Below are 26,552 nucleotides of genomic sequence, written 5' to 3'. Positions count from 1 at the left end.
TTAGACACGGGGAGGCAGTGTGAAGCGCATTAGAACCCCAGATCTACCAGGGACTACCTATGTGACTTTGGGAAAGTGACAAACAGCGTCTCCACCTCCGTGACATGGAAAAATGCCCGCCCCATCGGATTTCTCGGAGGATTTAATATGAGATACATACAACCACGCGGTTCCACCGGATCCCAGGGCCCCTCCCCCGCAGGGCACGAAGGTCCGCCCAGCCCGCGGCGCGCGCCCACCCCCGGAGCCCGCGCGTACCGAGTGTGCGCACAAGCGGGCTCCGACAGTCCGCCCGCGGAGCCCAGACCGCAGGCCGCGGAGGGGGCAGGGGCAGGGGGCGTCGGACGCCGGGTGAGGGGAGCAGCGCTCCGCCCCATCTCCCCACTTTGGGGGACAGCCCCCCTCGCTCCTTCCCGCCCCCGCTCTTGAATCACGGGGGGGCGGGGCCATGACCCATTCATGCCGGGAATCGGATCCAGATGTTCCCGCGGCGCGTGCAGCTGCATCCTTGCCTTTTTTGGCAAAAAACGTGCGGCCGCGAGCGGATCCCGGGCCGCCTCCGTTAATCCTCGGGAAGAGGGGGAAGGGGGCCGAGGGTCTGGGCCCAGGCTGGGGATCCGCACCGGGTGCTCTGCGGGATTTGGGAAGGGCTGTTAGAGGAGGGGGGCGATTTGTACCAGATGGGGGAACCCACTGCCACCCCCGCTCTTGTCCAGAACTTCCCTCAAACCCCTCCCTTCCCCACATGGAAGAAAAAGCTCTTCGCCAGCAGGGGGGAGGCAGGCTAAGCCTGAGAAGGACGGTAGCAGCGGTGGGGATCCCCTCTCTGGGGAGAGATTTCCCGCTCCATGGTCCGGCAGCTTCCCCCTCTGCCCTGCACGGAGAAGGTTTGGAAGAGCCTCAGATCCCCTCGGTCTGCGAATTCCTTCCCCCGGCATCCCCAGACAAACACACAGAGGCCTTCACTTCCTCACACTGCTTTATTGCAGAATCTGGAAGGGGGTGAGCCAATCCCACCCCTCTGCCCATCTCTGGGCAAAACGAAGCTGAAATGAAATGAGAAAATACTCATCGGACATGGGCTGGGCAAAACCCTGTACCCTAGGACCCCCTAACCAGTGAACCCCTGTTCTGCTGTCCAGACAGCCCCAGCCCTGTGGGTAGAGGTGGGATGGGGTGGGGAGGGTCAAGCCTGAGTATAGTCCACCTTGGAGGGCTGCTCAGGCACCCACAGGAGGCCTAGTCTTTGGAGAGAAGTCTAGATTGAAGGGGGCCTGGGTCCCAGAGTCCAGGTTTGGAGGGCTGGGGGTCTAGAGCCCTTATTTGGGGAAGGGGCTTGGTCTGGGAACACAGACTATAGAGGAGAGTTCTGGAGTCCAAGCTTGGGGAGGGGATTTGAATCATGGAGGCTCATAAGAGCCCAGGTTTGGGGGCCCTGGGTCAGGGAGTACCAGTTCCAGGGATGTTGGAGTAGGGAGGCTGAATCCTGGAGCCCAGGGGGAGCCCCAATTTGGGGAAGGGCTGGGTCCCAGAGATGGTTTGGAAAAGGAGCCTTAGTCCTAGAGCCCTGGTTTGGGAGGGCCTGGGGCCCAGGCTCAGGGCCCTGCCTGGCTGCAGCCCTGGCACAGCACTTGGTCTCCGTCTGGCACGAAGCCTTGGCCAACCAGGGAGGTGGAGCAGCGGGTGCAGGAGAAGCAGCTGTGGTGCCAGTGGCGGTCTTCAAAGGACACGTACTTGCCTCCCCCGAGTCCTGGAGGGAAGCTGGAGGTTAGCACTGCAGATCTAGAGGGCCGTCCTGCCCCTCAGCCTCCCAATACCAGACACCACTCCCTTGCCTGCACCCCACCCACTCAGTCCTTCGACCCCTGTCCCACCTGTGATGGGGCGCTTGCAACTGCTGCACTTGGGTGCAAAGAGTTCTCCAAAACAGGCCACACAGTAGGGGTCATCATCCCGGGAGGTGAACTGCTGCCCTGCCAGGGGTGTCTGGCACCCGGTGCAGACCAGGCATTCTCGATGCCAGGGCTGGTCACGGTATGTCACGCCACCCTGTGTCAGTGTCTGTGGGGGCAGCATCTGTCAGTAGGGGGGAGTGGGGGTTCCCACCCCACGACAGCCTTGCTCGCCTCCATCCCTGAGTGCAGTGGAGATGAGCACCCCCACCCCGCTGGCCGGGCCCCCACCTTGCTGCAGCGGGCGCAGCGAGGAGCGAACTTGTTCTCATAGCAGGGCACGCAGTAGTGAGCACCCTTGTCGGGCACAAAGGACCGGGAGCCCAGTGGCTGCTCACAGCCACTGCACAGGAAGCAGTGCTCATGCCACGTCTGGCCTCCATACTCCAGCTTCCGGGACCCTGTGGGGAACAGGGGTCCAACTCAGAGGCCTGTGGCCCAAGCTGCCAAGTGCCACCACCCTCTGCTACCCTCCAAGGAGAGTCCCCGCTGCTCCCATAGCCTGAGCAGGGTGGTGTCCATGCACATGCAGCAGGACCCTCAGCATGTATACTGCATGTCCTAACCTCCGCCAAACACTGGACATGCTGGCTGAGCATGTGCTAGGCCGCCACAAACCAGACATGAGGGTTTGGCATATGGGAAGTCCCCCTGTGTACCAGAAAGGACTATCTCAGCACACACCAGGCCTCCGTGTCACAGTCATGATGTCTCTATTTGCAAAGCCTTTATACACCAGACATAATGGTTTCAGCACACATATCAAGACCCCACATATACCAGGCAAGCAAGTCTCTGCCCACACAAAGTTCTAATGGCCTGGACATGATGGATTCAGCAGCTGCTAAGCCCTCACGTACCCTAATCACGCCCTTCTCCACAGGTCTACACCTTCACCTGTCTATTAGGCATACAGGTTGCCACACGTTAAGCCCTCTGTTTATCTGTATGCACACAACAAGCCTCCATGCACCAAGCATGACAGTCTCAGCAGGCTCTTAGCTCCTACATGTACCAAACATGCAGGTCTTCATACATGCTAAGCCCCTTGGTGTATATCAAGCGTGTCAGTCTGCCTGTAAATGGGAAGCCCACAGATATAAACCAGGCTTACTGGTCCAGCACACACTAAACCCTCAGGAATGTACCAAGCTTGTCAGTTCCTGCACATGCTAAGCTCCCAAGAGCATTCAGGTACAACAGATCCTACAGACACCAAATTTCTAGGAACACACTGCGTGTGTAGGTCTTTACTAGACCCAGCCTCCATGTATGTATCAGACAGACATGCCAGTCCCTTGCACATGCAAGAACCCTATACAGATGCCAGGCATGCCAGTCGTGCACACAAGGAGCCCCTGGGCATGTACCGGGCATGACGGTTTCCCCACAGGCGGAGCACTGGGAGGAGAAGGCACTGCAGTAACAGTCATTGCAGAGCAGCTCGCTGTCCTGGCAGGTGAAGGGCTCATCGGCTAGGGAGCGCTGGCAGCGGCAGCAGCGGAAGCAGCCCTCGTGGAAGTGGCGGTCTTCATAGAACAGCTCCTGCGGGGAGGATGGAAGGGCCACTGGCACCTTTGGCCCCTCCCACCAGCCTCCACCCCTCCCTGACTTGTCTTGTCTGGTCCTTACCCTTGAGTCATGCCCAATAAGCTGCTGACACTCAGCGCAGGTGTTGGCGAAGGTGTTGTCATAGCAGGGCACACAGTAGGGGCCGTTGTCTGTCTGGATGTATTTGCGGCCGTACAGGGACTCGCTGCATTTTGCACAGTCGAAGGCCTCGCTCATGGTGGCTCTGAGGGAGCCCTATTAGGGGCACAAGGTGGGGCACAAGGGGTGGGGGTGGGTCACCCAGAGGGGCTGTGGCATAGCCCTTTGCATTAAAAAAAGCGAGACGAGGCATAGGAAATGCCAGGTCAGAGCAGGTGGTGATGGGGAAGGCGTGCTTCTGGAACCCAGGAGTCCCGCACGTTTATTTCTGTATTTAACAGTGGGGGTGGGAGGGGGTCAGGAAAAAATCAGGAAGCAGAAGTTGTTTTCTTATCTGGGCCCTGGCAGATCTGGGGGGAGGGGGCTTTTCCTGGGTCAGTGACTCATTTCCTGCCCCAGTCTGAGTTTAGCCTCCACTGTCCCTTACTGTCCCCAAAGGGGAAGAGCAGGGGCAGGGAGCCACCCCCGCCATCTCATATGAACAGCACTCCCACTCTCCTGACTCCCAGGAAGGGACCCTCGGGATATACCCAGAGCTCTGGAGTGGGCAGCTTAGGGATGGGAATGGGCTGTCCTGCCCCCATCCTGATCCAGGAAATGGTGGAATGTTAGAGGGATGCTGGGCCCATGAATGGTAGAGGTGGAGGAGGCCTGATGGGAGACTCGGGCCTCCCCTCCCTGGACAATCGGCCCAGCAACAAGGACTTCAGAGACTCAGCCTAGGTTTAAGCAGGAAGGAAATCCTGCAAGCTGGACACAGCCAAGCTTCCCCAGCTGGACCCTCTGCCCTCATCCCCCTCTACCCCCCGCTGGGTCGCTGGTCACACCAGCCTGGGCAGCCTTGGCTTACAACATCTGCAGCAGCTGTGGCAGCACAGATGGCCAGATGTCAAGTTTTGCCAGCAACAGGGGGAAAAAAAAGGAAATGAGATGCTTGGAGAGGGAGAGGGGAAGTGGAGATCATGCAGTGTGCCCCCTGCCATCTCCTGCTGAGCATCACTCCTGGCATCACTCCTGGCAGCAACTGGCAAAGCCCCGGGATCTTTCCATCCCCTGGGTCACTATTTCCCTCCCCCTGCCTCTGGAAGAGACAGCTTCTCCCCAGCTTTTCCGGATTTCTAAGGGTTTGGGGCAGGGGGAGGGAAAGGTGAGAGAGTGGGAGCCACTGAAGACACCATCTCCCCAGTCAGACCCCCTCTTGGGGGGGAAGTCAGGCAAGAGGGAGCCCTGAGAGCTGCTGCTGCAGACACCCAGCCCCCCACCAAACCTCAGACACTTTCCATTTTCTCAGGAACAAAGCATGTTTGCGGGATGAGGTCATCCACACAGCTGCCTCTGGAACAGGAGCGTGGGGAGTGGGGGGGTAGGGAAGTGGGGTTCCCAGTCCCTTCTGCTGTCCCTAATTCTAGTCTCTAGCCTCAAATTCAGAGCTCCCCACCCCCGGCCTCCTCCATCATGAAGCCTGCTCTCTAAGGACTGGGATCCTGGGGTGGGTGGAGAGGACCCATCAGGACCCATAGGAAGGGGATGACCTCCCAGCTGCAGATGAGCCTAGGGAGCACAAGGGAGCTTGCCAACCCGCTCCCCCTGCGTCAGATCCCAGTAATGGCAGTCCCCAGAGCCTGCCCTGGCTCAAGTTGAAGGAACAGCTCTCCATGTTTCAGCCACCCCCAGTGGGAAATTCTCGCCAACAAGCGTTGCTCTGGCTTGGAGTTCAGACTCCAGGCGCCAGCAGACGCCCCAAGCCCGGAGGGCCTGGCTCTTCTGAAGGGATGGCTCCTGGGCTCGCAGCTGCCCTTCTGTACAATGGGAGGACACTCAGTTCATACCCCAGGCCAGAACAGGAGGCCCCAGGAGCTGGGGTCTTCAGTGTGGGGACTTCTGGAGTGGTGGCTATGCTGTAGGGTGGAGGGTACCCCCCCTTCTCAGTCTGCTCCCCGCCACTCAGGCCCGAGTTTCCTCTGGCCCAAGATCTGAGGATTGCCTGGGCTGTCAGCCACTGGGCAGCAGGGGGCCACACAGGTGGAGTGTGGCCATGTGTCCATCCGGGAGTGCCCTGGGCCTTTTCCTTCCTTCCTGGCTTGGCCCAAAGCAGCCGCCACCTTCCCAGGCCCAGGCTAGCCCAGAGTCCGCCCCCTGGGAGGCACTCACCACTCTGAGACAGGGGCACCCCAAATAGGGTGTGGGCGTGGCTTGCTTCCTTCCCAGAATCCCCTCGTCCCCTAGTCTGCCCAGCTGGGCTCTAGTGAGGACAGCATGAAGGGCACTATCAAGGCCCACCTGTCTCTGCCCATCCCCCGCCCCCCCCCCCCTTTCCCTGGCAGGGCTGGGGGACTGTAGGGAACCAGTCTGTATTCCCTCATGGCTGGTGGTGGGATGAGAGGAGACTGCTCAGTCTGCCAGATGGCTCCCAGCCCCTGCCCCCACCAACACACACACACACATACACACATTCCCACACCTGACCTAGACACACACATTTGGCACCTCCCAGCGAACCTCCCAGAGCTCAGAAGAGTGGGATAAATGGCTGTGGGCATGTGATGTGTAGAGGCTTAAGCTGTGAAATATAAAGCTGGGTGATCTTGGGCAAGTCACTGAAGCTCTCTGAGCCTATTTTCCCATCTAATATTACTGTGTACCTCCTAGGGTCATTGTCAGGCTTAAACGTGACGATCCTTGGAAAGCACCTGGCAGACGGTAAGTTGTCAGTAAATAGTAGCTATTAGCGTTTTTTACTATCAGCCCCTCACTCATACTGGGGTCAGACGAGAGTTTCTCCGCCAGGCCCCGGTCAGGGAGCTGGCGGGGGATTTGACATGGACATTCTCAGTGCAGGCCCAGGGAGAGAACAAAGAGGGAACCCCCTAGTTCTGCTGGGGGGACTGAAGAGGCCCAGGCCATGAGGCTCGCTGAGATCTGTGGGGCCAGACTGACTTCAGTGAGCATAACTCCGAGACCCCTTGCACAGGTACACAGGTACACAGGTGTACACACCTACCTGCATGCTGCTCTGCCTCTCACAAGGTGCATTCCCACCCACCAGCTCCTCAGATCTCACAAAAGGCAGGCAGGACAGTATAGCATCTCCATTGTACAGCTGAACACAGAGGCTAGGGACAGGGCTGGGGCATGCCCAAGGTCACGCAGGTATTAGAGAGCCCAGGTCCCCTGCTTTCCAGCCTGGAGCCCTTTCCTGTCTCTCTTTCCCTATGAATGCTGCTGTGGTGGCAGAGGGGGTGGTCAGCATTTAAGAGCAGGGGGAAAGGAGATGCTGGGTGACATCACTGGCACAGGAGCCTGGCTCTTCTCCTCAGCTGCCAGCCCTGCGATTGGAAGACACCCAGAAGCCTTTCCAATTACCCATGCCAACCACTCAACCCTTTTGCCCCCCTCTACTCCCCACTGTCCAGGAGGACCCTGGCCAGGACCCACAGCTGTGAGTCAAGATCAGAACAGACCCCTCCCCCAGCTCCTAGGAGTTGACAGGAGACTTAAGGGGAGAAATCGAACTCCCCCCACCCCCACCCCCTGCTACCAGGCACCAACCCCAAAGTCTCCACTCTCTTCTCCCCTCCCCTCCCCCCATGGGGCCTGGGAGTTGGAGCAGTTTAGGGGAAGGGGGGGTGGGAAGCAGGATCCAGCAGCTGCTCTGGGGACAGGAGAGGAACAGTTCATTCACCCCGGGTCCCCCAGGGCTGACGCCACGGTCCAAGATTTGACTTTAAAAATAAATTGGGGCTGTCTTGGTGCACGCGTGGGGCTCCTCCTTGCTCACAGTCTTATTGTCTCAGGTCCTCTCCTCATGGGGACTCAGTTGGCCCAGAGTTTCCCCACATCCTTGCTTCCCAGTCCTCCAGGCCTGAGTCTCAGGGTCTGTCTTGGAAGCCGTCAGAGCGCCTCCATTAATCTCAGTCTCTGTGTCCTGCACACTTCAGCAGCTGTCTCTACCTTGTGAGCGTCTCTGTATCTCTGACTGGCTATCTCCCAACAGCTGGCCTCTGTGGATTTCTACCTCTGAATGCCCAAGTCTGGCCTCTCAGTGTCTCTATGGCGCAGAATGTCTTGGTCCTCACCCCACTCTCCTTTCTACCCCTTAGCATCTCTGTATCCCCTACTGTCTTTACAGGCCTAACAGAGGCTGATTCACCACCAGGCTACGGAAGCTTGGGTTTCAGGGCCCCTCACTTGCCCAGGAATCCCCAAGGCCCTGCGAAGCATCCTACGACGTGTTCACTGGGGTCACTGTATGCTTTTTCTTAACATGCTCCACAAAACCTGGATCCGTCCCTATGCCTCGGGTCTGTCTCTCGGTCAGTCTCCAGCCAAGTTTCTGTCCCCGTTTCGGTGATCTCTGCAGCTTCCACTCTAAGCCTGTCGTCGCTCCTGTCCCCGTCCCCGTCCCGGTCTCGGTCTCTCGCCTCTCCAGGCTTTCCGCGAGCCTCAGTTTCTCGAACCCACCCGGCCTCTCTCTCGACTCAGGCTTTTCCATTTCAAACTTGGCCCCCTCCCCCGCCTCACTCCCGCCGCAGCTCCCGCCCCGCCGGGCGGCCCGGAGCGATGCGGTCCGGGGGGCGCCCTCCCGGGCTCGGCGTGCCCGCGGCCGGCCCCGGGCGGGGGGCAGGGGGCGGGCGCCGGGAGCTGCTATTCGGAGCCGGGCTCGGCGGGGAGCTCACCTCGACGCGGGCGGCCGGAGCGGGGCGCGGGCGTGGGCGGGGCGGGGACCCCGGGGCCGCGTCCCTGGGCGGCTAGTACCTGCGGGCCGGGCCGAGCGGGCGCCGGACGAGCTGCCGGCGAGGCTGCCGGCGGCACACGGACTGTGTGGGCGATGGGAGCGCGGCCCCAACCCCTCCCCGAGGAAGTGAGCGCGGGGGCCCGCCCCGCCCGGACCCCGCCCCCGGCCGCCCCTGCCCGCGGGGTGCGGACCCCGCCCCCGGCCCCCCATCCCGGAGGCGGGGGCCAGACCCCGCCCCCACCTCCCTTCCAGACTGGAGCTCGCCCCAGCCCCCCTCCTCCGGTCCAGCCTAACCTGGCGCTCCCAACCTTCCAGGGCGGCCAGGACCCCGCCCCTGTTCCCTCCCTGGAGCTTTTGCCCTCCTTTTTCCCTCCGCTCTCCCCCTTCCCCCCCAGCTGCAAGCGGGAGACTGCTCGATTCATCTCGGGCAAGGGGTACGGGACCCAGCCGACCAGGGTCCATTTGAGAACCAAGGGTCCTCAAGCCCCCTTCGTGACCCCGCCCCACTTAGTTCTACCCCCAGGGGTCACACTCAGCCCGAGTTTGTAAATGAGGCCTTAATCCCGCCTGGAGGCGGGGGGGGGGGGTGAATTCGACTCTGCTGTCATGGGGACCAAGGTGTTCTCTGGAAACAGAGACCGAAGAGTGGAAACCCCCACCCCCACCCCCAGCCGCATAGGGCCTTGACCTTCAAAGGGCTTTATTCCACAATTCTGAGTGGCAAACAGAAGTAACCACCTCCTCACCTCCAGCTGCATCCTTGTGCGGAGAAGTCCTGCCTCGGTTTCCACCGTGCCCAGGAATAGTTTTGACCTTTGAGACCCAGGGGACACCCTAATCCTTGGCCCCGTGATTTTTGGGCTTCTTAGGGAGGGTTGTGAGGAGTACGTATGGATGGGGTGCTGCAGGGACGGTGGAGGGAAGTGGAGGGAACCCCTCCTCCCCCACCTCTACATTTTCCAACCCTCTGGCTTCCTCCCTGTGCCCGGGAGGGAGGACTGGCGCCTGCCAGGGACACAGGCCCCTCCAGGTCCTTGAGGCCACCCCCCTTGGGATCCTCAGGCTTGTCACTAGGAATAAATAGCCTCGATCTGGAAGGAGGGGGGGAGGGAGGAGGAGGCTCTAGTGCGCTGTTTGCAAAACAAGAGACAACAAACCAACTCGAAATAACCTCAGCGTCTGGAGTAGAGGTTCAGGTGCCCACAGGGGCTCTCCCATCCCCCAGACCGGGTCTAGCCAAGCTCTCAGAACAGAGGCTCAGTCCATCCCAGGCTGGAACTCCTGAGTCCCCTCCTCCCGTCTCTGAATCACATGCTTCCTTCCTGGGTCCCAAGTCACCCGGGAGGCCAAATTTCCTTTCAAAGTTAACTAATTGCTTGTTTATCATTGTTGTGGCTGCTCCCTAAACTGTACGTGCCATGAGGGCAAGACTGGGTCCTTGTTGTTCACCACCACATTCCCAGTACCTACTCCAAACTCTCGTACATAATTAATATCTGATGAATGAATGAATGACAGACCCTACTTCAATTTGGGCCCCCAACCCCCCAGTTTGGCCCGCAGGCACCTGCTATCTATAGTCCAGAGAGTGAGCAGCCAGCCTGTGGGTGGGCCCTTTCTCTAGGACATGTCTTGCAGGTGTAGGGGACTCCTAGCTCTGGGAAGTGCAGTGAAGACTCTGCCTGGTTGGAGTAGATGGCATGAAGGGGTCTGCTCTGGGGTGGAGGGAGGGCAAAGGTGAGCAGCCTTCAGAAAGAGAGGGGTGATGAGTGTGGAGCTGGGGGTCTCTGGTTTTTACTCACAGCTTGAATCTCTGAACAGCCTCAGTAAGAGCCAAGTATTTCCTGAGTTCTTACTTTGCACCAGTCCCTGTCTAAGCACTTTACATACATTAATGCACTTGGTTATGCAACAACTTTATGAAATACGTATTTTTATTCTCATTTTAGGGACGGGAAAATAGAGGCACACAGAGAGTAAGTAACCTGCCAAAGGTGACAGCTAATAATGGCAAAGTCTAGATTCAAATCTGGACAAACAAATGTGAAAGCTCCTTAGGGCAAAAAAAGAGCTTAACCCTTATGCTCTACAGCCTTTGTAGTCACTTCACCTCTTTAAGCCTCAGTTTTCTCATCTGTTAAGAGCGGTTGACTCCTTGGGCCAGCCCTGGTGGCCTCATGGTTAGGCTCAGCACACTCCGCTTCTGCGTCCAGGGTTTGGTTCCCAGGTGCAGACCTATACCACTGGTCTGTCAGTGGCCATGCTGTGGCAGTGACCCACATACAAAAAGAGAAAGATTGGCAACAGATGTTAGCTCAGGGTGAATCTTCCTCAGCAAAAAAAAAAAAAAAAAAAGAAGGGGGCTGGCCAGTGGCGCAGCAGTTAAGTTCGCATGTTCCGCTTTGGTGGCCCGTGGTTCGCCGGTTTGGATCCTGGGTGCAGACATGGCACCGCTTGGCATGCCATGCTATGGTAGATGTCCCATGTATAAAGTAGAGGAAGATGGGCATTGATGTTAGCTCAGGGCCCATCTTCCTCAGCAAAAAGAGGAGGTTGGCAGTAGTTAGCTCAGGGCTAATCTTCCTCAAAAAAAAAAATTAAAAAAAAAAAGAAGAAAAGAAAGTGAACAGAAGTGAGGATAATTATAATTTTTTAAAAAAGTGGTTGACTCCTTGTCTCAGAGCATTCTTGTGAGGATTGATGAGAGCACACAGTAGGTATTCAAAATTTGGGACTCTCTCTCCCCACCTGCCCCCCTTTCATGGTCAAGTGTTAAGCTTCTGCTATTGGACTTGGAGTCTGAAGGCCAGAGAAAGCTGGGAGAGTTCTGACTTGGCTCAGCCTGCGGGAAGGAGGCTGGTGCAGGGCAGGGCCTGTGTCTTTTCCCCTCCCCATTTCTAGCTCCCCAGGGGGCTCACATTTCCCTCCTCACTCTATTTCCGTTGACCCAAGAGGACGTGCCCCAGGGAGGTCTAGGGATCAGCCACATGGACTCCCTGTTCCTGTTCCCCGTCAGTCCTCCCCCCTCTCCAGGAACAGGTGTGTCTGAGCTGGGGCTGGAAGAAAGCCTGAGTGCTGGACGCCTGGCCTGGGGTGAGTGGGATCTGGTTGTGCCTTTACCCACCCAGGAGGTCCCCATATACCCTTCCTTACCTTTTGGTGGAAGGGGGCTTCCAGCTGTTCTCTCACGCTGAAAGGGTTTTCAAAAGGAGACCCTGAGTGATGACTGGCAGGCCTCTCATGGTTTCCTCTGGGTGCTGAATCACCCTCTGATGCTTGTAACCACAAGCCCTCCTTCCCCCAGTGCAAAAACTTCCTTCCTTCTCTGGGTGTATTGCTTATTTACCCGTTGGGTTGCCTAGAGCCCCTGCAGGCCTCAGGGTTTAGCAGATACCCTCTTTCAGATTGCCCAGAAACACTTTCCTTGTGATCCCAAGTCTGGCCATGGGTCTGTGGGTGCAGAGGATGAAATGAGTGACTTCTACAGAGCATCAGTGGGGAGGGTAGAAGGAGAATTAACGTGGTTAAAAGCCGACCAAATGCAGGGCACCGTGCTAAGTGCTAGTCATTCCCTCCTCAGTCCTCACAAAAGCCATGTGAGGTGGTGGTTATTATTATCACCATTTTACAGAGTAGGACACAAGGCTCAGAGAGTTGGACAATGTGGCCCCAAAGCTGATAGGTGCTGGATGTGCAATTCAAATCCAGAGCTGATTCCAGGGGCCCGCCCTCCATGTGCTGGGCTGCGTTCTTCTAGGTATGCCCTCATTCAATGCTTTCTTCAGGGAAAGTGGCAGAGTGACTGGGGCTGTCACCTGGTCACACTGTCTGATGGCTGCGCTTCTTAATCCAGATGAGGCTGGAAAGGTGGGCCTGGGCCACATCATGAAGGGCCTTATCTTTCACTGGTTAAGTGACAAATGAGATGGAATTTTGTTAATGCTTGTGGCGCTACTTGGGCAGGGCTCAGACTCAGAAGCAGGAAAAACTTTGCATGTGGCAGATCTCAGCCACTTTCATGTCTACTGGTTTACTGGACTGGCACCTCCAGGGAATGAGGAGACAATTTCCCCAGAGCTCATTAGCTGGACGGGTGACTCCTATTAGGAGAAATGGGTGCAACTGCAGAACTTGCTGAAGGTTAGTTTCACATGGTGGAAAAGAAACCAAATGCCTCTGGAATGCTCTGTTGTGCCCAACGTCCCCTCTATCTTTAGAGGTGGTTTTAGTAATAATAAAAATAATAGCTCCAATTGATTGTGAACTTGCTAAGGGGTGAACACAGCATTAGGCACTTCAAATATATAATTTCATTAATCCTCACAACAATCCTTTGGGTATAGTATTATTATTACCTCCGTTTTACAGATAGGGACGGCGAGGCTCAGCGAAGCTCATTGCCTTAGCTGGGGGCAGTGAGGATGGTTGCATGCCTCCATGTTTCATGGTCCTAATCATTCCACCGTACTGTCTCTGACACTCATCCTGCCAGCCAGCCATTCCCTTGAGGGTATGAGGGAATCAGAAGTTTATAACTTCACAGATTAAGTCATGATATGACTCCTTGATTCAACTGTGGGGCCCCTTGATGGCCCTGTGAGGCAATCAGTGCATGCTATTATTATCCTCTTTTAATGGATGAGAAAAACGATGCTCATTAAAGTCAAGCGACCTGTCAAAAGTCACACAACCAGTAAGAGGCAGAGCCAGATATGGTTTCAAGGTCTCTTGCCTCTCTATAGCGTGCTCTTTCTGGTATACTGGACAATTCACATACGTCTTAGGTTTAAACGCACCGCGCAAACGCAAGCGGAGCGGTGCTGTAGGTGACTGCGCATGCGCACACGCCAATCCCAGCTCAGCCCGAGCGCCGCGCCAGCCACGTGTTCCCAGGTGCCAACGCGGAGCCGAAGGCGAAGGCGAGATCTCGATACACGTGGACAAGCTCTGGCGAATAAAACCCGACTGTTGTAGAGTCACGAGATTAGGCCATAGGAAACTACACTTTCCAGAAGCAGCCGGTGGTGCCCGCCTTTGCTAGAGAACGTATTTCCGGAGAGGCCGGCGCCGGATAGGCTGTGGAGAGGGAGTGGGCGGTTCTAAGCCTCCGGCCGCTTGGCTTGTTTCCGGTAGGATCAGTGGACGCGGCGGCTGAGGCTGTGCGGAACCGGCTTTGTGTACTGAGCTTGTCCAGGCGTGAGCAGACATGGCGGCGGCTTTTCGGAAGGCGGCCAAGTCCCGGCAGCGGGAACATCGAGAGCGAAGCCAGGTAGGACTGGACCGGCCCCACGAGCGCTAGCCCCTGGCCCCGCGTATCGCTCTCGCCTTACTCCCTTGGCCACCTTTGGATCCTAGTCTGTTCCGAACGTAGACGCTCTATGTAAATAGATGCAAATACATGCTAATGACGCCGGCGTCGTTGGGGGCGGAGCTTCGCGGCTCGAGGAGGAGGGGGGTTTTCCCTCTCTAGGAAGAGAACCGGCTCCTCCCCATTCCTTGCGGATAATCCATGCTATCTTGCACGGTTTCAGAGATGTAATTACATGAGAGATTGTGTGGAGAGTGCTTGATTTTCTCTAAGGAAGTTGACAAGGTCAAGGCTCGCATAGCCAGTAAATGCCCCGGCTGGAATTGGAACCCGCATCTAATGATGCTCAGCTCTGCCTGCTGCCTATGGGGCCGTGAGCGAAGAGATTGGCGTTAACGAACGTGGTATCATCACTACGTGTGGGCTTTGTAGTCCGTGAAGATCTCCCCCATACGCTTCTGGTTTATGGCCCACCCTGTAACGTTGGTATTTTCTATTCACATTAGACAGATGAGTAAACTGAGGTCCAGAGAGCAAAAGTGACTTGCCCAGTCAAAAACAACAAATGCAGGCAGAATAAACAGTTGTAGGACTTCTGTGGAAGGTGTGTCTGGTGGGAAGGTTGAGTAGAAATTCGTTTAATATATGCAGAATCCCTTTATCCATTCCACTGCTCTCAGGAATCACATAATATCCAGTCTGGAAAGGCCCTTAGAGCTCTCTGGTCCAACTTCATTTTACAGCTGGGCAAGAGAGGGAGAAGGATGTGTCTAAAGTTGTGTCACTGACACAACTATCACTGACAGTCTATCCCACTGTGGTGGGATAGAACCAAGGCCTCTTAACCACGATTCAGTCTTCCTGCTTCTTAGCATTTATCAGACATTTATTATGCACTTGCTGCGTGCTCAGTGGTGTGCTGGGAGCAATGGTGTAATTTGCCACCTGGTGTCGGGGACTATGTTTGGACCTGTCTGAAAGTAATAATAGCTCGAACTGCTTACTGTTTGCCAGAGCCAGACAGTGCAAGATGCTTTCCTCTCAGTATCTCATTTAACTCTAAACAGTATGTGTGGAAGTAGGTGCTATTATTTTCTCACATTTGCAAATGGGGAAACTAAGGCTCAGAGAGGCTAAGTCAATTGCTCAAAGACATCCAGCTACTATAGCTGGCAGGCACCAAAGGCAGAAATCAGACCAAGTGCTTTGAATCCAGAGACTACTACAAGATGAATAAAGAGGCAGCTTTATAAGAAATGGCACATAAAAAATGCCAAATGAGGAATTTGAGTGGGAAGAGTAGAGATGGTGGGAAAGAATGTTAGGGCGAAACTGACTGGACTTAGAAGTCAATGATAATAGCTGTCCCGTTTGAGCCCTTACTCTCGCTAGGCACAGCCCTGCGTGCTTTACAAGGCCCATCTCATATAATCCTCTAGCCTCCCTGTGAGGTGGATGCTATCCTCATTTTACGAACGAGGAATCCGATGCTTAAAGAGATTGAATACTGTGTCCCAGGTCACAGTTGTAAGTAGTTGATTTCGATTAGCAGAGAAGAGAGAGGGCTTTCGAGGCTCGTAGTGAGCAGGACATGGCCCTGTCTGAGTAGGAATCTGTGGGAGAGGTGAGGCGTGCTGGAAAGGTGGCTAAACACATTGCCAAGAGCACTCCCTCTTAGGGGAAAGTTTGCACTGTATCCTCTCGGTCCTTCACTGAGGCAGTGGGGGAACTCCTGGCCTATTTTGTGCAGAGGGGGTGTGTGTAATTATGTGAACTATTTCAGATGCAATGCCAGGATTCCTTCTCTACTGCAGATGTACATTCAAACGGACATAACGCTATTTCAAGATTTCTGTGTCATATTGTTGGTCTTTGGACCCTTGAGTTTTCCTTCTCCACTCTGTCAACCTCCCTTTGTTTGCTATAATTATAAATTAGCAGGAGAGGCTTGGATGTTATTTGAAATATGGAGTTATTTGTTGTATCACGTTATTTTGTCGCAGGATAAAAGATGAGAAAGGTGACTGTTGAAAATCCCACCGAAATTATTAGGCAAACAGTAGAGAAATGTATGTGCTTCCTCACGCGGGGAGATTGTTCAGAGGAGAAGAGGATGCAGTCTAGTGGGCTGGAGAACAGCACAGACTGGCTCCAGATAGAATGGGTTCTGGTTCTAGCTTTGCCACTTACTAGTTCTGTGTTCTTGGGCACGTCATTCTCTAAACCCCATTCCCCTTCTGGAAAATTGGGATAACAGTAGTGTCTGCCTTACCTACTTTCCGTGATTGTTGTGGGGATTAAATGAGATTGTGTGTAATGAGCATAGCAGATTGCTTTGTAATGGGATAAGTGCTTGCTAAATGTGGCCTAATAGGATGATGTAGGCAAAAGCATCTAGCACTGACCCTGACGTATATTAAGTGCACAACAAATGCTAGGCTGTAGAAAGATAATACCAAGATTTAATCCTTGTACCTTCCATGCCATCCAAGTTCTGTGTTCGAGAAGGTATTTTCTGTCGTACTTGGTTTTCTCTCAGACCTTGTGCCAAAAGTACAATAATAACAGTAAACATGTGCTGGCGGCTTGCTTTGGGCCAAGCCGTGTGCAGGCACCACCTCTTATAGATGCTCATTTGACCCTCACAAAACCATGTGAGGTACTTACCTTATTCTCATTTTACAGTTAGGAAACAGTGGCTCAGAGAAGTTAAGTGACTTGCCCAAGGTCACAGATTGTGAAGAGGTAAAGCTTGGATTTGAACCCAGTTCTCTAGACTCTAAATTTAGTTGCCTTACCACAGTTGCCTCCCTGTTACTATGTTTTCCCTTCGTAGTATTTTATAAACCCTTGGATTAAGTCTGTAGTAATTTTAGTACAACTGGCAACTGCCTGCTTAGTGCCGAGTCATTGTTGCCTCTCTCTGTCCTTAATAGGCCAAGAAACCTACTATGGCAGTGCTTGTGACCTCTGTGGCAGCCACATGGTCCCTCTGGTCCTTGGGCAGAGCCCAGTTGGGGGAGGGGAGGGAACAGAGTAGCGAGTTGGCTCCAAGGACAAGGCTTTGCTGAGCGCTCCAGAGGCTCTGGTTCCCGAGTCAGGTGTCGTGTCGATGTGGGTGTGCATTCGCTGAGGAAACTGAACACTTTTTTTTTCTTTTGTCTTCTAGCCCGGCTTTCGAAAACATCTGGGCCTGTTGGAGAAAAAGAAAGATTACAAACTTCGTGCAGAGTGAGTTGTGTCTCTGCTGGAGGTGCTGCCAAGAAAGCTTACGGCCTCCTTGCTCTGCGGCTGAATTGCCCGAGTGTCCGACAGGGGATAATTTCCTGCCATTGATAAGAGGCCAAAGCTCTGGCAGCCTGTCATACACTTTGCTGTGACCCCAAGCTTCTGTCTTTGTTTAGGCAGAGTGTTATTTATGTAACTGTAGTTGCATTGTGAATTTTTTTATGGTGTCGCTCCAGATCATCTTCTCACAGTGGCTTTGATTTGCCCCGGCCTTGGTGTTTGAGCCAAAAGCTGGGTCCTTTCTCTCTCCCTTTTCTTGAAGTGCACGATAGAATCTAAGATTCCTGTTGTTGAGTCTTACATCACTGCGTGTGTGGTGCGGAATGAGGAGATGTGAAAGATGGATTCATGAAACTGAGCGTGGGTGATAATGAACTCTGAAAACTCATAAAACAGTTATCCCCATTCTTCTTCTTCTTTAGCACTTTCTTTGCTAAATACTTTATAATTATTTGTTAGCCGTGCATGTCAGCTGAGGTCCTTTTTATGCTCCTGGAACAGAGGGGGATGGATTAAGTGATTTCCTCTGGGTCCTAGAGTTTTTAAGGCTAGTAATAACTGAGTGCTGTTATTGGGCCAGGCAGTGTTCTAGATTTACCATTTTTATGTTCATTTATTCCTCCCAACAAGCTTCTGGGATACCATTATCATCATACCCATTTTACAGATTAAATTGGGGTACAGAGTGGTTAACTAACTTAGGCAAGGTTACTTAGCCAGAAGTGGCGGAGTCAAGGTTTGAACCCAGACAGTCTGGCTCCCGAGTCTACGATTCTAGTCACTCTGCTGTAGTGCGCTGTGTCGTTTCTGAATCTCATGTGGTCACTTGATGCCCAGGCTTGCATCAGAGCCCTGTCTAAGAAGTTTTAATTTGTGCTTTGTTTGGGCTCTTCCTGTAATGATATAAATGGCACTAAACATGTGAGATGGGGACAGCTCCTTTCTGGTGGGGCTGGGATAGGAGAGGACCTGCAGAGACCCGAGCTCAGCATCAGTAACAGTGGAGTCTGGAGCAAATCTAATCGTTGCTTTGGCTTTTTTGAGTTTTCATTTCGTGTGAGCTCTAGATGCTTGTACGGTTGGCCCGTTGTGAGAGTTTTTTTCTTTTTTGCTGTGCACCTTGTTTCACCTGCTTTTCAGTGACTACCGAAAAAAGCAAGAATACCTCAGAACTCTCCGGAAGAAGGCTCTTGAAAAGAATCCAGATGAATTCTACTATAAAATGACTCGAGTTAAACTCCAGGTGGGTGCCTAATGTATCAGCTGGTGTTTTGAGCTCCAGCTCAGTAAGGAAAATAGGTGGGGGACAAGATGGAGAGAGTGGATCCTTGGCCTTTATTGAGCATTTCTCCACTGGGTCCAGGTGCTCCTGGTCAGTATCCAGGGGAAAACTGCCCCCTCATGAGCAGCATGCATTTCTGCCCCCGAATCTGAGTTGTCTTATGCCTGGAGCTGCTCTGAGGGCGCGTGACTGGAGGTGCTAAATTGAGCATGCACCTTGGGGCCTAGTGTTTTGGACTGCTGTTGCATAAAGCACTTGGTTGTCTTTGTTCCAACCACAAACTATGCCATCAGCTTACTAATAATTTTCCTCTAATAGGAAATGTATCTTTTAAATTTGGATTTCAGGATGGAGTTCATGTTATTAAGGAGACTAAGGAAGAGGTGACTCCCGAACAGCTGAAACTGATGAGAACTCAGGATGTCAAATATATAGAAATGAAAAGGGTGGCAGAAGCTAAGGTAACAACTGAAACTCTTTGTTCTGATGTATTTGTGTCAGTTAAGAGAAGTATAAATCCCCCATCTCAAGTTATAAGTTGCTTTCTTCTGGCATGTACAGTCTTAAAATGTGCTTAATTGTGATAATGATTTAGACGTATAGTCGGCATGGTGGAGTGGAAAGAGTTCAAGTTTGGGAATGAGACAGACTTAGGTTTGAATTCTGGCTCTGCCCTTTATTAGCCCCCTGATTGTGGACAAGTTAACCTCCCTGAGGCTGTTTCCTCATTTCTGTGCCGCGGGATTGTTGTAAGGATTGAGTTTCGTGGAATGCCTAGCCCAGCCCCTGAGGCGTGGTTGGTGCTTGATAAATTTTAGGGGTCCTTTCCTTTAAAAGAGTGAAGCAGATTCTTTGCTGGCTGCTGCTGATGATGTGAAATGGTTTACACTTCTGCGAATTTATTTCGGCTAGCCTAGAACAACCCAATATAAAATGAGACCATATTCTGTGTTCTAGAAAATTGAAAGACTAAAATCAGAGCTCCATCTGCTGGATTTCCAGGGGAAGCAACAGAATAAGCATGTGTTCTTTTTTGACACCAAAAAGGAAGGTATGAAATGTTTGAGGCTTTCTGGGCCAGTCTGTCATATTGGTCTGTGTTGGTTGGTGTTAGAGACAGACAGTGCCTTAAGGATTCTCTTGACTTTTAGTTGAACAGTTTGATGTTGCAACTCACCTGCGAACAGCCCCGGAACTCGTCGACAGAGTCTTTAATAGACCCACGATAGAGACCTTGCAGAAGGAGAAAGTGAAAGGAGTTACCTATCAGACTCGCCTTAAGGTAATTTTCCTGCTTTTCTTCAGGTCTGAGCTTAGGGGAATGAAGCTTCCTTTTTTTTTTGGGAAGATTAGCCTTGAGCTAATATCTGCTGCCAATCCTCCTCTTTTTGCTGAGGAAGACTGGCCCTGAGCTAACATCTGTGTCCATCTTCCTCTGCTTTATATATGGAATGCCTGCCACAGCGTGGCTTGCCAAGTGGTGCCATGTCTGCACCCAGGATCCGAACTGGCAAACCCTGGGCCGCCGAAGCAGAACGTGCGCACTTAACCACTGCGCCACTGGGCCAGCCCCTGGCCACTGTTCCTAATGCAGTTCTTTGTGGAAAACTCTTGAACTTCTCTTAGCAGGGTGGAAGGAGGCTTTGCTGATGGGGATGGAAGTGGAGGAGGGTTCCTTGGTTTCTAAGACTGGAGGCCATGTGGCACAGTGGTCAGGAGCTGAGGTTCTGGCCTTTCGATCTGCCTTTGAATGCCAGCTCTGACCCTGGGCTTCAGGCTTTCAGTGCTTGTAAGGGATGCCGGTGGTTTTGAAATGTAGAGAAAGGAGGGGATGCTGAAGATGAAGGGATGTGGTATGCTTTGATATTGAACCTTTAGTAGTGAATACACATATTGAAAATTTTGCATTGACCTTTCCTTACGGTGCTTTCCATGACCGTAACTGGGTTTGTGCAGGAGACACGCTTTTCCTCAAAGCCTTCTGGAGTTGAACTCTCACTTCTGAGTGATTCATTTAAAAAAATGCTGTCAATGTGTTTCAAGCAGACAGCTGTTCTGTTTTGATTTGAATCATTTACACCGCATCAGCTTCACTTCCAATGTTTAATTTCACAGCAGTTTCTCTAGCTCAGAGGCAGCTAAACTTGCTTTAGTAATATAAATACCCCTAATTAGTTTGACTATATTGGGTAATCCCATAAATTTGACAGTCTGTGCAATAAAGTGAAAACAAAAGCTGTCTGAAGCCACTGCTGTGAGACTCTGCTAGAATTGGTGAATTGTTTCCGTCTGAGGCCCAGTAATATTCCCCTCTATGTAGATAACACTTCCAGCTGAGGAGCCGGCTGACTAGTGTTCTCGTGATAACCCTGTTTGTCAATTAGTTGTATTTTCAATTAGCTGTATCACCGACACTTCTCAAGTGTTGCAGTAGTCCCTGAAGAGATTGGTGTTCCAAACGCCTGTGTAGACTAGTTCGCTAGCACAGCTTTTGAGAGTTTGGCAAGGTTGGGATCTTGCCCTTTGTATCTAGTAGTGTTGTTTCTTTTGGTTGTTTCATTTAAAGCACAATTATCTTTATTAAGAGACTGCTGGTGTGGAGTTGCAAGGGAACTTTTAGTCGGTAACTTGGAGGGGGTGACAATCCGTGAATGGGCTTTACGAAGTCTGAACACTCTCTTCCCACACGGAAGTTTTCTGCAAATGGGTATATATGTGTGTACAGGTTAGTACAAACACATGTACATTTATTTCAAGCAAGAAATCAAAGCTTTTATCAATGTCTCAGAGGTTTGTGAGTCCCCAAAGTTTAAGGACCACTGGTCTTTGAGGAGTCATCAGCAGGGAGAATTCTCACATGAGCTTCTGCTGAGAATGTCCTGCTCTTTTTTTTTTTTTGAGGAAGATCAGCCCTGAGCTAACTGCTGCCAATCCTCTTTTTGCTGAGGAAGACTGGCCCTGAGCTAACATGCGTGCCCATCTTCCTCTACTTTATATGTGGGACGCCTGCCACAGCATGGCTTGCCAAGCGGTGCCATGTCCGCACCTGGGATCCGAACCAGCAAACCCCAGGCTGCCGAAGTGGAATGTGCGCTCTTAACCACTGCGCCACCGGGCCAGCCTCCTGTCCTGCTCTTTGGAGTCTGTGGTTCTCAGACACCAGTGCATCACGTGGTGCCCCTTCTATTCTGTACTCACGTCATGTAGGGTTTCCAGTACTGGTTTATTCCTGCGTCACCTTAGGGAACCGGGACGCTCACACAAAGCTTGAGGCAGCTTAGTGTAGTGGTGGAAAGTTTCCCGGGATCTTTGCGCCTCTCGGGCCGTCCTGACTCTGCTCCAGGTGAACCACGTGGCCCTGGGCAAGTCTCCAAGGTTCCGTTCAGCTCTAGGATGTGATGTTCCTAAAATGGACAGCTTTATGGTATCTCGTTACATTGATTCTGGAGTGAGGAGGGAATTGATGAAACCATTTATGTATCTGGGCTTAAGTGGATCTAAGATACCGTTTCCTCCTCATTTTTATCCTGTTTTATTGAAAATGCGTGTTTCTCTTCTGCAGCGGATAGCTAAAGAGAGGCAGAAGCAGTATGACTGCCTGACCCAGAGGATCGAGCGCGAGAAGAAATTGTTCGTTATCGCACAGAAAATTCAAACACGCAAAGATCTTCTGGTGAGGAGAGAGAGCCGTAGGCCTGCGTGGTTTTTTTCCCCCTCCTTGTAAAGGTCTTTACTGAGCCTGGATTTCAGCTGTGTGTAAATCAACCCACGTGAAAATGTCTGCTCCTTGGGGGCAGTGGTTTGAGCCAGTGTCTGTTACTCTGACAGTGTTGAAATGCTCCTTGATTAAGAAGGTAATAAGGGGCTTATTAGTCAGAGCTTTGGAACAGCAAAGGGTAGGATCGGGTAGCACATGAACTTTATAGCTTATGAGCAGCTATCTGTAACATTTAAACAGGTTAACAAAACACTGCGTGTCACTCATTGGTGTTTAAAAATAGACAACATCGTGTAGTTAAATAGCAGAGCTAAGGAATATAAGATGCCCCTTTCATATTATTATCATTCCTCTAAATGTCAGGTTCTTCAGCTTTGCAGACCATCTAGGTCTGCCTTTCTCAGCTGGGGTTCCGTGAGAGAATAAACCCTACAAAAAATGATTTGAATGCTTCTCAGTTTTCCCGAGAACTTCTAGACAGCGAGTACCATTCTAGATGCCCGGGGGAGACGTTGCTTTGTCGCCTGGGGAGGCCGGAGGGCTTTGCCCCTTGTGACCTTGGGGAAGGGCTGAGTTTGGGGCTTTCAGAAAGGTGCTTGATGAACCTTCCTATTTCACAAAACCCCCTCCTACTCTTTACTGGTAACCTTTTTACTCTTTTATAGGATAAAACTCGGAAAGTAAAGGTGAAGAAAGAAACAGTGAACTCCCCAGCAATTTACAAATTTCAGAGTCGTCGAAAACGTTGAAGGGTTATGCATAAGCCTTGTCATTTCGCATGGAAAAGAATTCTGGTTTTTTTTTTCCAGTAAATTCAAATTCCATTAGTCTAGATGACTTGGTTTTCCTGTTTGTAACCATAATTTATTGTAGGTCTGACATTTGATACGAACCACATTAAAGCCCCTTTCCCTGTCTTAATGTTTGTGGGTTGTGAAATCAGTCTTACTTTTATATTCTTCCGTTTTTTTCGTTACGAAAGTTAAATAATCTCATTACAGCAAATTTGGAAAATAAATGAGTTCATCCCTAATCCCAGTACTTATTCAAGAACAACAAATAATTATCACCTACTTACACTGCTAGGAACTAGGGCACTGGAGGTGAACAACTACCGTGAGCGTTCTGGTTGGTTTGCTCCGTTTCGTAAAGGTATGCACTGGTTTTTGTGTTTGGTAGTTGTAACTGTAGTAAACAATTTTATATCCTGCTTTTTTCACTTAAGTATTAAATCATTAGCTCTCTTCCATTTTGTTACATCATTAAATTTTTTTAAAGTAATATATGCTCATAGTAAAAATTAAATATTTTTAATGTTTGCATAGTGTTTTATCCAGTGGATAGACTGGTTTTACCCTCATTCATTCATTATTGGATATTCAGGTGGCTTTCTTAAATTAGCCAAGGAGGAATTTTTTTCTTTTACACTTCAGAGCTGCAGATAGAAACCTTTGGAGGTAGGAATGCACAGGGGCACCAATTCTTTACTGATCTAGCTCAAATCAGAACAGACCTGGCTCTGTGTTCCTGCCCTCTGCGCTCCTGGTCACCTCCTGATTCCAAGGCTCTAAATGGCTTGCTACAGACCTTCACCCTGCAGATACGGACCTCAGGGTGTGTGTGGCAGCTTCGTTCTCTTCCCAGAGTCTCACCCCTCCCTTCCCTGCCCATATAGGGATGGTAGGCCGAGGCCAGTCAGGATGGGACTGAGCATGCCTAGAGCACCTGTGGGAGGAGCAGGTTTCTGGGAGGCTTGCTGACGCCTCTCCCCCTGGAGGGGAGCAGCTGTGCGTGGATGATAAAGATGAAAAAAGTCATCATTAAAACTCAGTAAGTTCCCATGGCTGCTAGGTTCCTGTACAAAGGCTAAGTGAAAGCCTGTTTTCTCAGGGTCTCCCCGGCGGGATTCAGCTCTGGGGCCCCGAAAAGTAGGAGGAAAGGCCAGAGGAAGAGAAGCCAGAGGAAGAGAAGCCAGCAGCTTTGCCTTCAGGAAGGAGGTGCTTCCCAGTCTCTGCGTGGATTCCCTTCTGAGGAGGGGCTGAGCTGAGTAAACGTTGATAGTCTTATGACGGAGGCATCTGGGGACTTGAGTCCCGAGCTGGGGAAGGGACTCCTCACAGGGTGTTGGACAGGGGAGGGAACAGATCAAGCAGCAGTCTGTTCCTGGGACAACAGCTGAGGCTGCTGCTCTGACTCTCTCCCCCGCCCCTGCTGGGTGGGAAGGGTGGGAGGAGGACAGGGAGTATACCTAAATGCCTTCTCCTGAAGCACATGCCCACACAAAGGTACACACCTGTTACAGGCTCTGGCATCAATAGATGCACACTCATATGTACCACTCAGGCCTCACAAACCAGGTGCGTGCACATCCACGTACCCTCTGGTACACGAACACACCACCAGGGTTTCACATACACAGATGATACCCGCACAAGTCCTTACACGATATATACATCCCAGTGATGCTTACAGAGGCTTGTGCCCAGGCCACATGGAGCAGGAAGGCCCATCCTCTTGGAGTGCCGTAAGCTCCAGGCTAGAGGTAATCAGAGAGCTATATGGGGATGCAACTAGGTGTCTTGAGTTGCTGTTAAACTTAGGATTGTCTCTGAGGCTTAAGGATTCTAAGGGAAGAGATTGGCTGCCCCTTGTGATTAACCCAAGACAGGCCTCATGGATCCGGAAAACAGGCCAGGGCTTTGAAGCTGTGGTGCTCAGTGGGGCCTCAGGCTCCTGGCTCCGCTTGGGAGGGGAACAGACCTGCTTCCTCAGGACCCCGCTTCCAGTCCCAGCAGGTGTTTTGGGCTCTCGGGGGCAGTCTGCTTTGGCGGTGCCGAGGGGAATGTGGGCAGCCTACGGAGGTGGAGCGTTTCCCTGAGTCAGAGCCCGTGTGGTTCAGGCCTCTTGTACAGACCAGGACTCTAAAGCAGCGCCTACGTGGATGACGTGGACCCCCCAGTCTCCCCCGCAGAGAACTGACCAGCCTGGCTCAGTCTGAGTTCTTTGCCACATCTTGGGGCCCTTCTGACCAAAGCGGGAGAGTGTCAAGCCCTAGCTTTATTCTTGAATAAGATCTTTTGACTCGAAAGGGAACTGACTCCCAGCAACAGGGTGGGAAAGGGCCCAGTAGGTGGAGCTGCTGCCCCTTCGCTGGGCTTAGTTCTCAGGGTGCTGTGCTGGTGTCCACCCACTTAGCACGCTTTGCTTCTGCCGAAAGCATCCTGTCCTCAGCATCCTGTACTCCGTAGGCACTTAGTAGGTATTTGTTCATTGGATTTAAAGCATAGGGGACAGCTCTTGTGAAAAAAGATTTTCCTCATCCCCACTCCCCCAGCTTGAGATTAGTGTGGCCCCAAGACAAGGACTGCACGAAAGGGCTTTCCCCTCACGTTTCTAGTGAGAACCACGGAGGAAGCATGTCTTGGAGTCACAGGATGTGCAGAAGGTGGAGATGGCCGAGGCTCCCCACATGCAGTTGTGAGTGTTTACAGCCTGCTGTCTCTCCCCGTGCTGCTGGCTGTGGGACAGTGAGCAATTAGAGCTGCGCACCCTCCAGGGAAGGCAGCCAGCAGACGCAGACTCGCTCTGCCTACCTGTGGAGGCCGGTGAGGGCAGGGCCTGTTGGGACTTGAAGGAGTGAGGCAAGTGGGTGTATGGTGCTGGCCTTCCTGCCTCCAGGTCTCCCGGCACGGCAGTTCACAGAGCCTCATGCACAGGGTGTTGGGGAAGGGCGGGCCAAAGCTTGGGTGGGAGTCATGGCGCAGAGCCCCAGGTGCGTGGAGGAATTGGGGGCAGACCTGAAATACCGACTTCGGGTTTCTTGGGCTTGTGCAGCTGCCTGCTAGGGTCAAGAGGGTGCACTCTCTCGCCAGCCAGGTCACGGGGCCTCCCTGCTGGCAGGGCTCCCCCCAAGCTGCATGGGTCTGTCTCAGCAGGAAGTCCAGGGAAGGGTCAGAGAGAAGCTACACAACTACCAGCAGGCGCAGGGGTGCCTGCCCCAAGTCTACCTCTTAGAGGTAGGAGGCTCAAGTGGATGCCCAGGTCGTGCTTCTGCTTGTTCTCCTTTCCTAAACTGCTCTGGTCGGAGGAAAAACATCTCTCCTGCTTCTTCAGACTGCCTGTACGGAGTCTCCTTGTTCCTTATTCCTGGATCTGTCATCATCACGTGAGAAAGTGCTGCCTCATCTCTCTCTCTCCTAACCAAAGTTTATACCTGGTTCTCCCTGTCCAGTCTTGTCTGCTTCACTTGATGGCCCTCGTAATGGCAACGGCTGTCTCCTCTCTCACGTGAGGGAAGCAGATTGCTTGGTGCTGGGCAGTGGTGCAGTCCTGAGCCCTCGGCTTCATGGGGTGGTAGTGGAGGCTGGTCCAGAACAGAGACAAGGACCTAGCTATTTCTAGGCAGGAGTTTATCTGGGGACTGCTGTGTTTTGGGTTGAGGGGGGGATGGAAGCCCTTTCCTCCTGTTGTCTGTCACCTGACATCCTTGCTCAGATCATAAGTGTTAATGAAATTGTGGTGTCCTGGAGGCAGCTGGGCTGCACCCCCCTGCCGCCCCG

The 26,552-nt window shown here is 52.5% G+C and overlaps 2 protein-coding genes across 4 annotated transcripts; one reads left to right on the top strand and one right to left on the bottom strand.

Annotated features, from left to right (window-relative positions):
- Window positions 1-961: 961 nt before the first annotated feature.
- FHL3 (four and a half LIM domains 3) lies at window positions 962-11,570 on the bottom strand. 3 transcript variants are annotated; one of them, XM_046663308.1, is made up of 6 exons: window positions 11,551-11,570; window positions 3,585-3,758; window positions 3,323-3,497; window positions 2,184-2,353; window positions 1,875-2,061; window positions 962-1,750 (listed from the first exon to the last, which is right to left on the bottom strand). In XM_046663308.1, the coding sequence occupies exons 2-6, from the start codon at window positions 3,738-3,740 to the stop codon at window positions 1,596-1,598; spliced, it is 843 nt and encodes a 280-aa protein (XP_046519264.1). In that variant the 5' UTR covers window positions 3,741-3,758; window positions 11,551-11,570; the 3' UTR covers window positions 962-1,595. The 3 variants fall into 3 exon arrangements, with proteins under 3 accessions (XP_046519264.1, XP_046519262.1, XP_046519263.1); XM_046663306.1 differs by lacking the exon at window positions 11,551-11,570 and adding an exon at window positions 9,144-9,436; XM_046663307.1 differs by lacking the exon at window positions 11,551-11,570 and adding an exon at window positions 8,339-8,516.
- A 1,944-nt stretch (window positions 11,571-13,514) lies between these two features.
- UTP11 (UTP11 small subunit processome component) lies at window positions 13,515-22,914 on the top strand. Its single transcript, XM_046659978.1, has 8 exons — window positions 13,515-13,666; window positions 16,875-16,936; window positions 18,134-18,236; window positions 18,623-18,736; window positions 19,233-19,326; window positions 19,427-19,557; window positions 21,838-21,948; window positions 22,659-22,914. Exons 1-8 carry the CDS (start codon window positions 13,604-13,606, stop codon window positions 22,740-22,742), a joined length of 762 nt encoding a protein of 253 aa, XP_046515934.1. The 5' UTR covers window positions 13,515-13,603; the 3' UTR covers window positions 22,743-22,914.
- Window positions 22,915-26,552: the final 3,638 nt, after the last annotated feature.

Source organism: Equus quagga, chromosome 5, assembly GCF_021613505.1.
Source record: "Equus quagga isolate Etosha38 chromosome 5, UCLA_HA_Equagga_1.0, whole genome shotgun sequence".
Lineage (NCBI taxonomy): Eukaryota > Metazoa > Chordata > Mammalia > Perissodactyla > Equidae > Equus > Equus quagga.
Note: the sequence above shows the minus strand (reverse complement) of the source record. Positions and strands in the feature narration are given on the sequence as shown.

What these genes read in the sequence shown, in the direction of transcription:
- UTP11 (XM_046659978.1), top strand. Translation starts at nt 13,604, where the DNA reads ATGGCGGCGGCTTTTCGGAAGGCGGCCAAGTCCCGGCAGCGGGAACAT. An exon ending in TGACTCGAGTTAAACTCCAG is followed by an intron (nt 18,237 to 18,622) that starts GTGGGTGCCTAA and finishes TTTGGATTTCAG; the next exon opens with GATGGAGTTCATGTTATTAA. An exon ending in CCTATCAGACTCGCCTTAAG is followed by an intron (nt 19,558 to 21,837) that starts GTAATTTTCCTG and finishes TCTCTTCTGCAG; the next exon opens with CGGATAGCTAAAGAGAGGCA.
- FHL3 (XM_046663306.1), bottom strand. An exon ending in TGGGGAAACCGTCATGCCCG is followed by an intron (nt 2,354 to 3,322) that starts GTACATGCCCAG and finishes TGTTCCCCACAG; the next exon opens with GGTCCCGGAAGCTGGAGTAT. An exon ending in GCTGCGCCCGCTGCAGCAAG is followed by an intron (nt 2,062 to 2,183) that starts GTGGGGGCCCGG and finishes CTGCCCCCACAG; the next exon opens with ACACTGACACAGGGTGGCGT.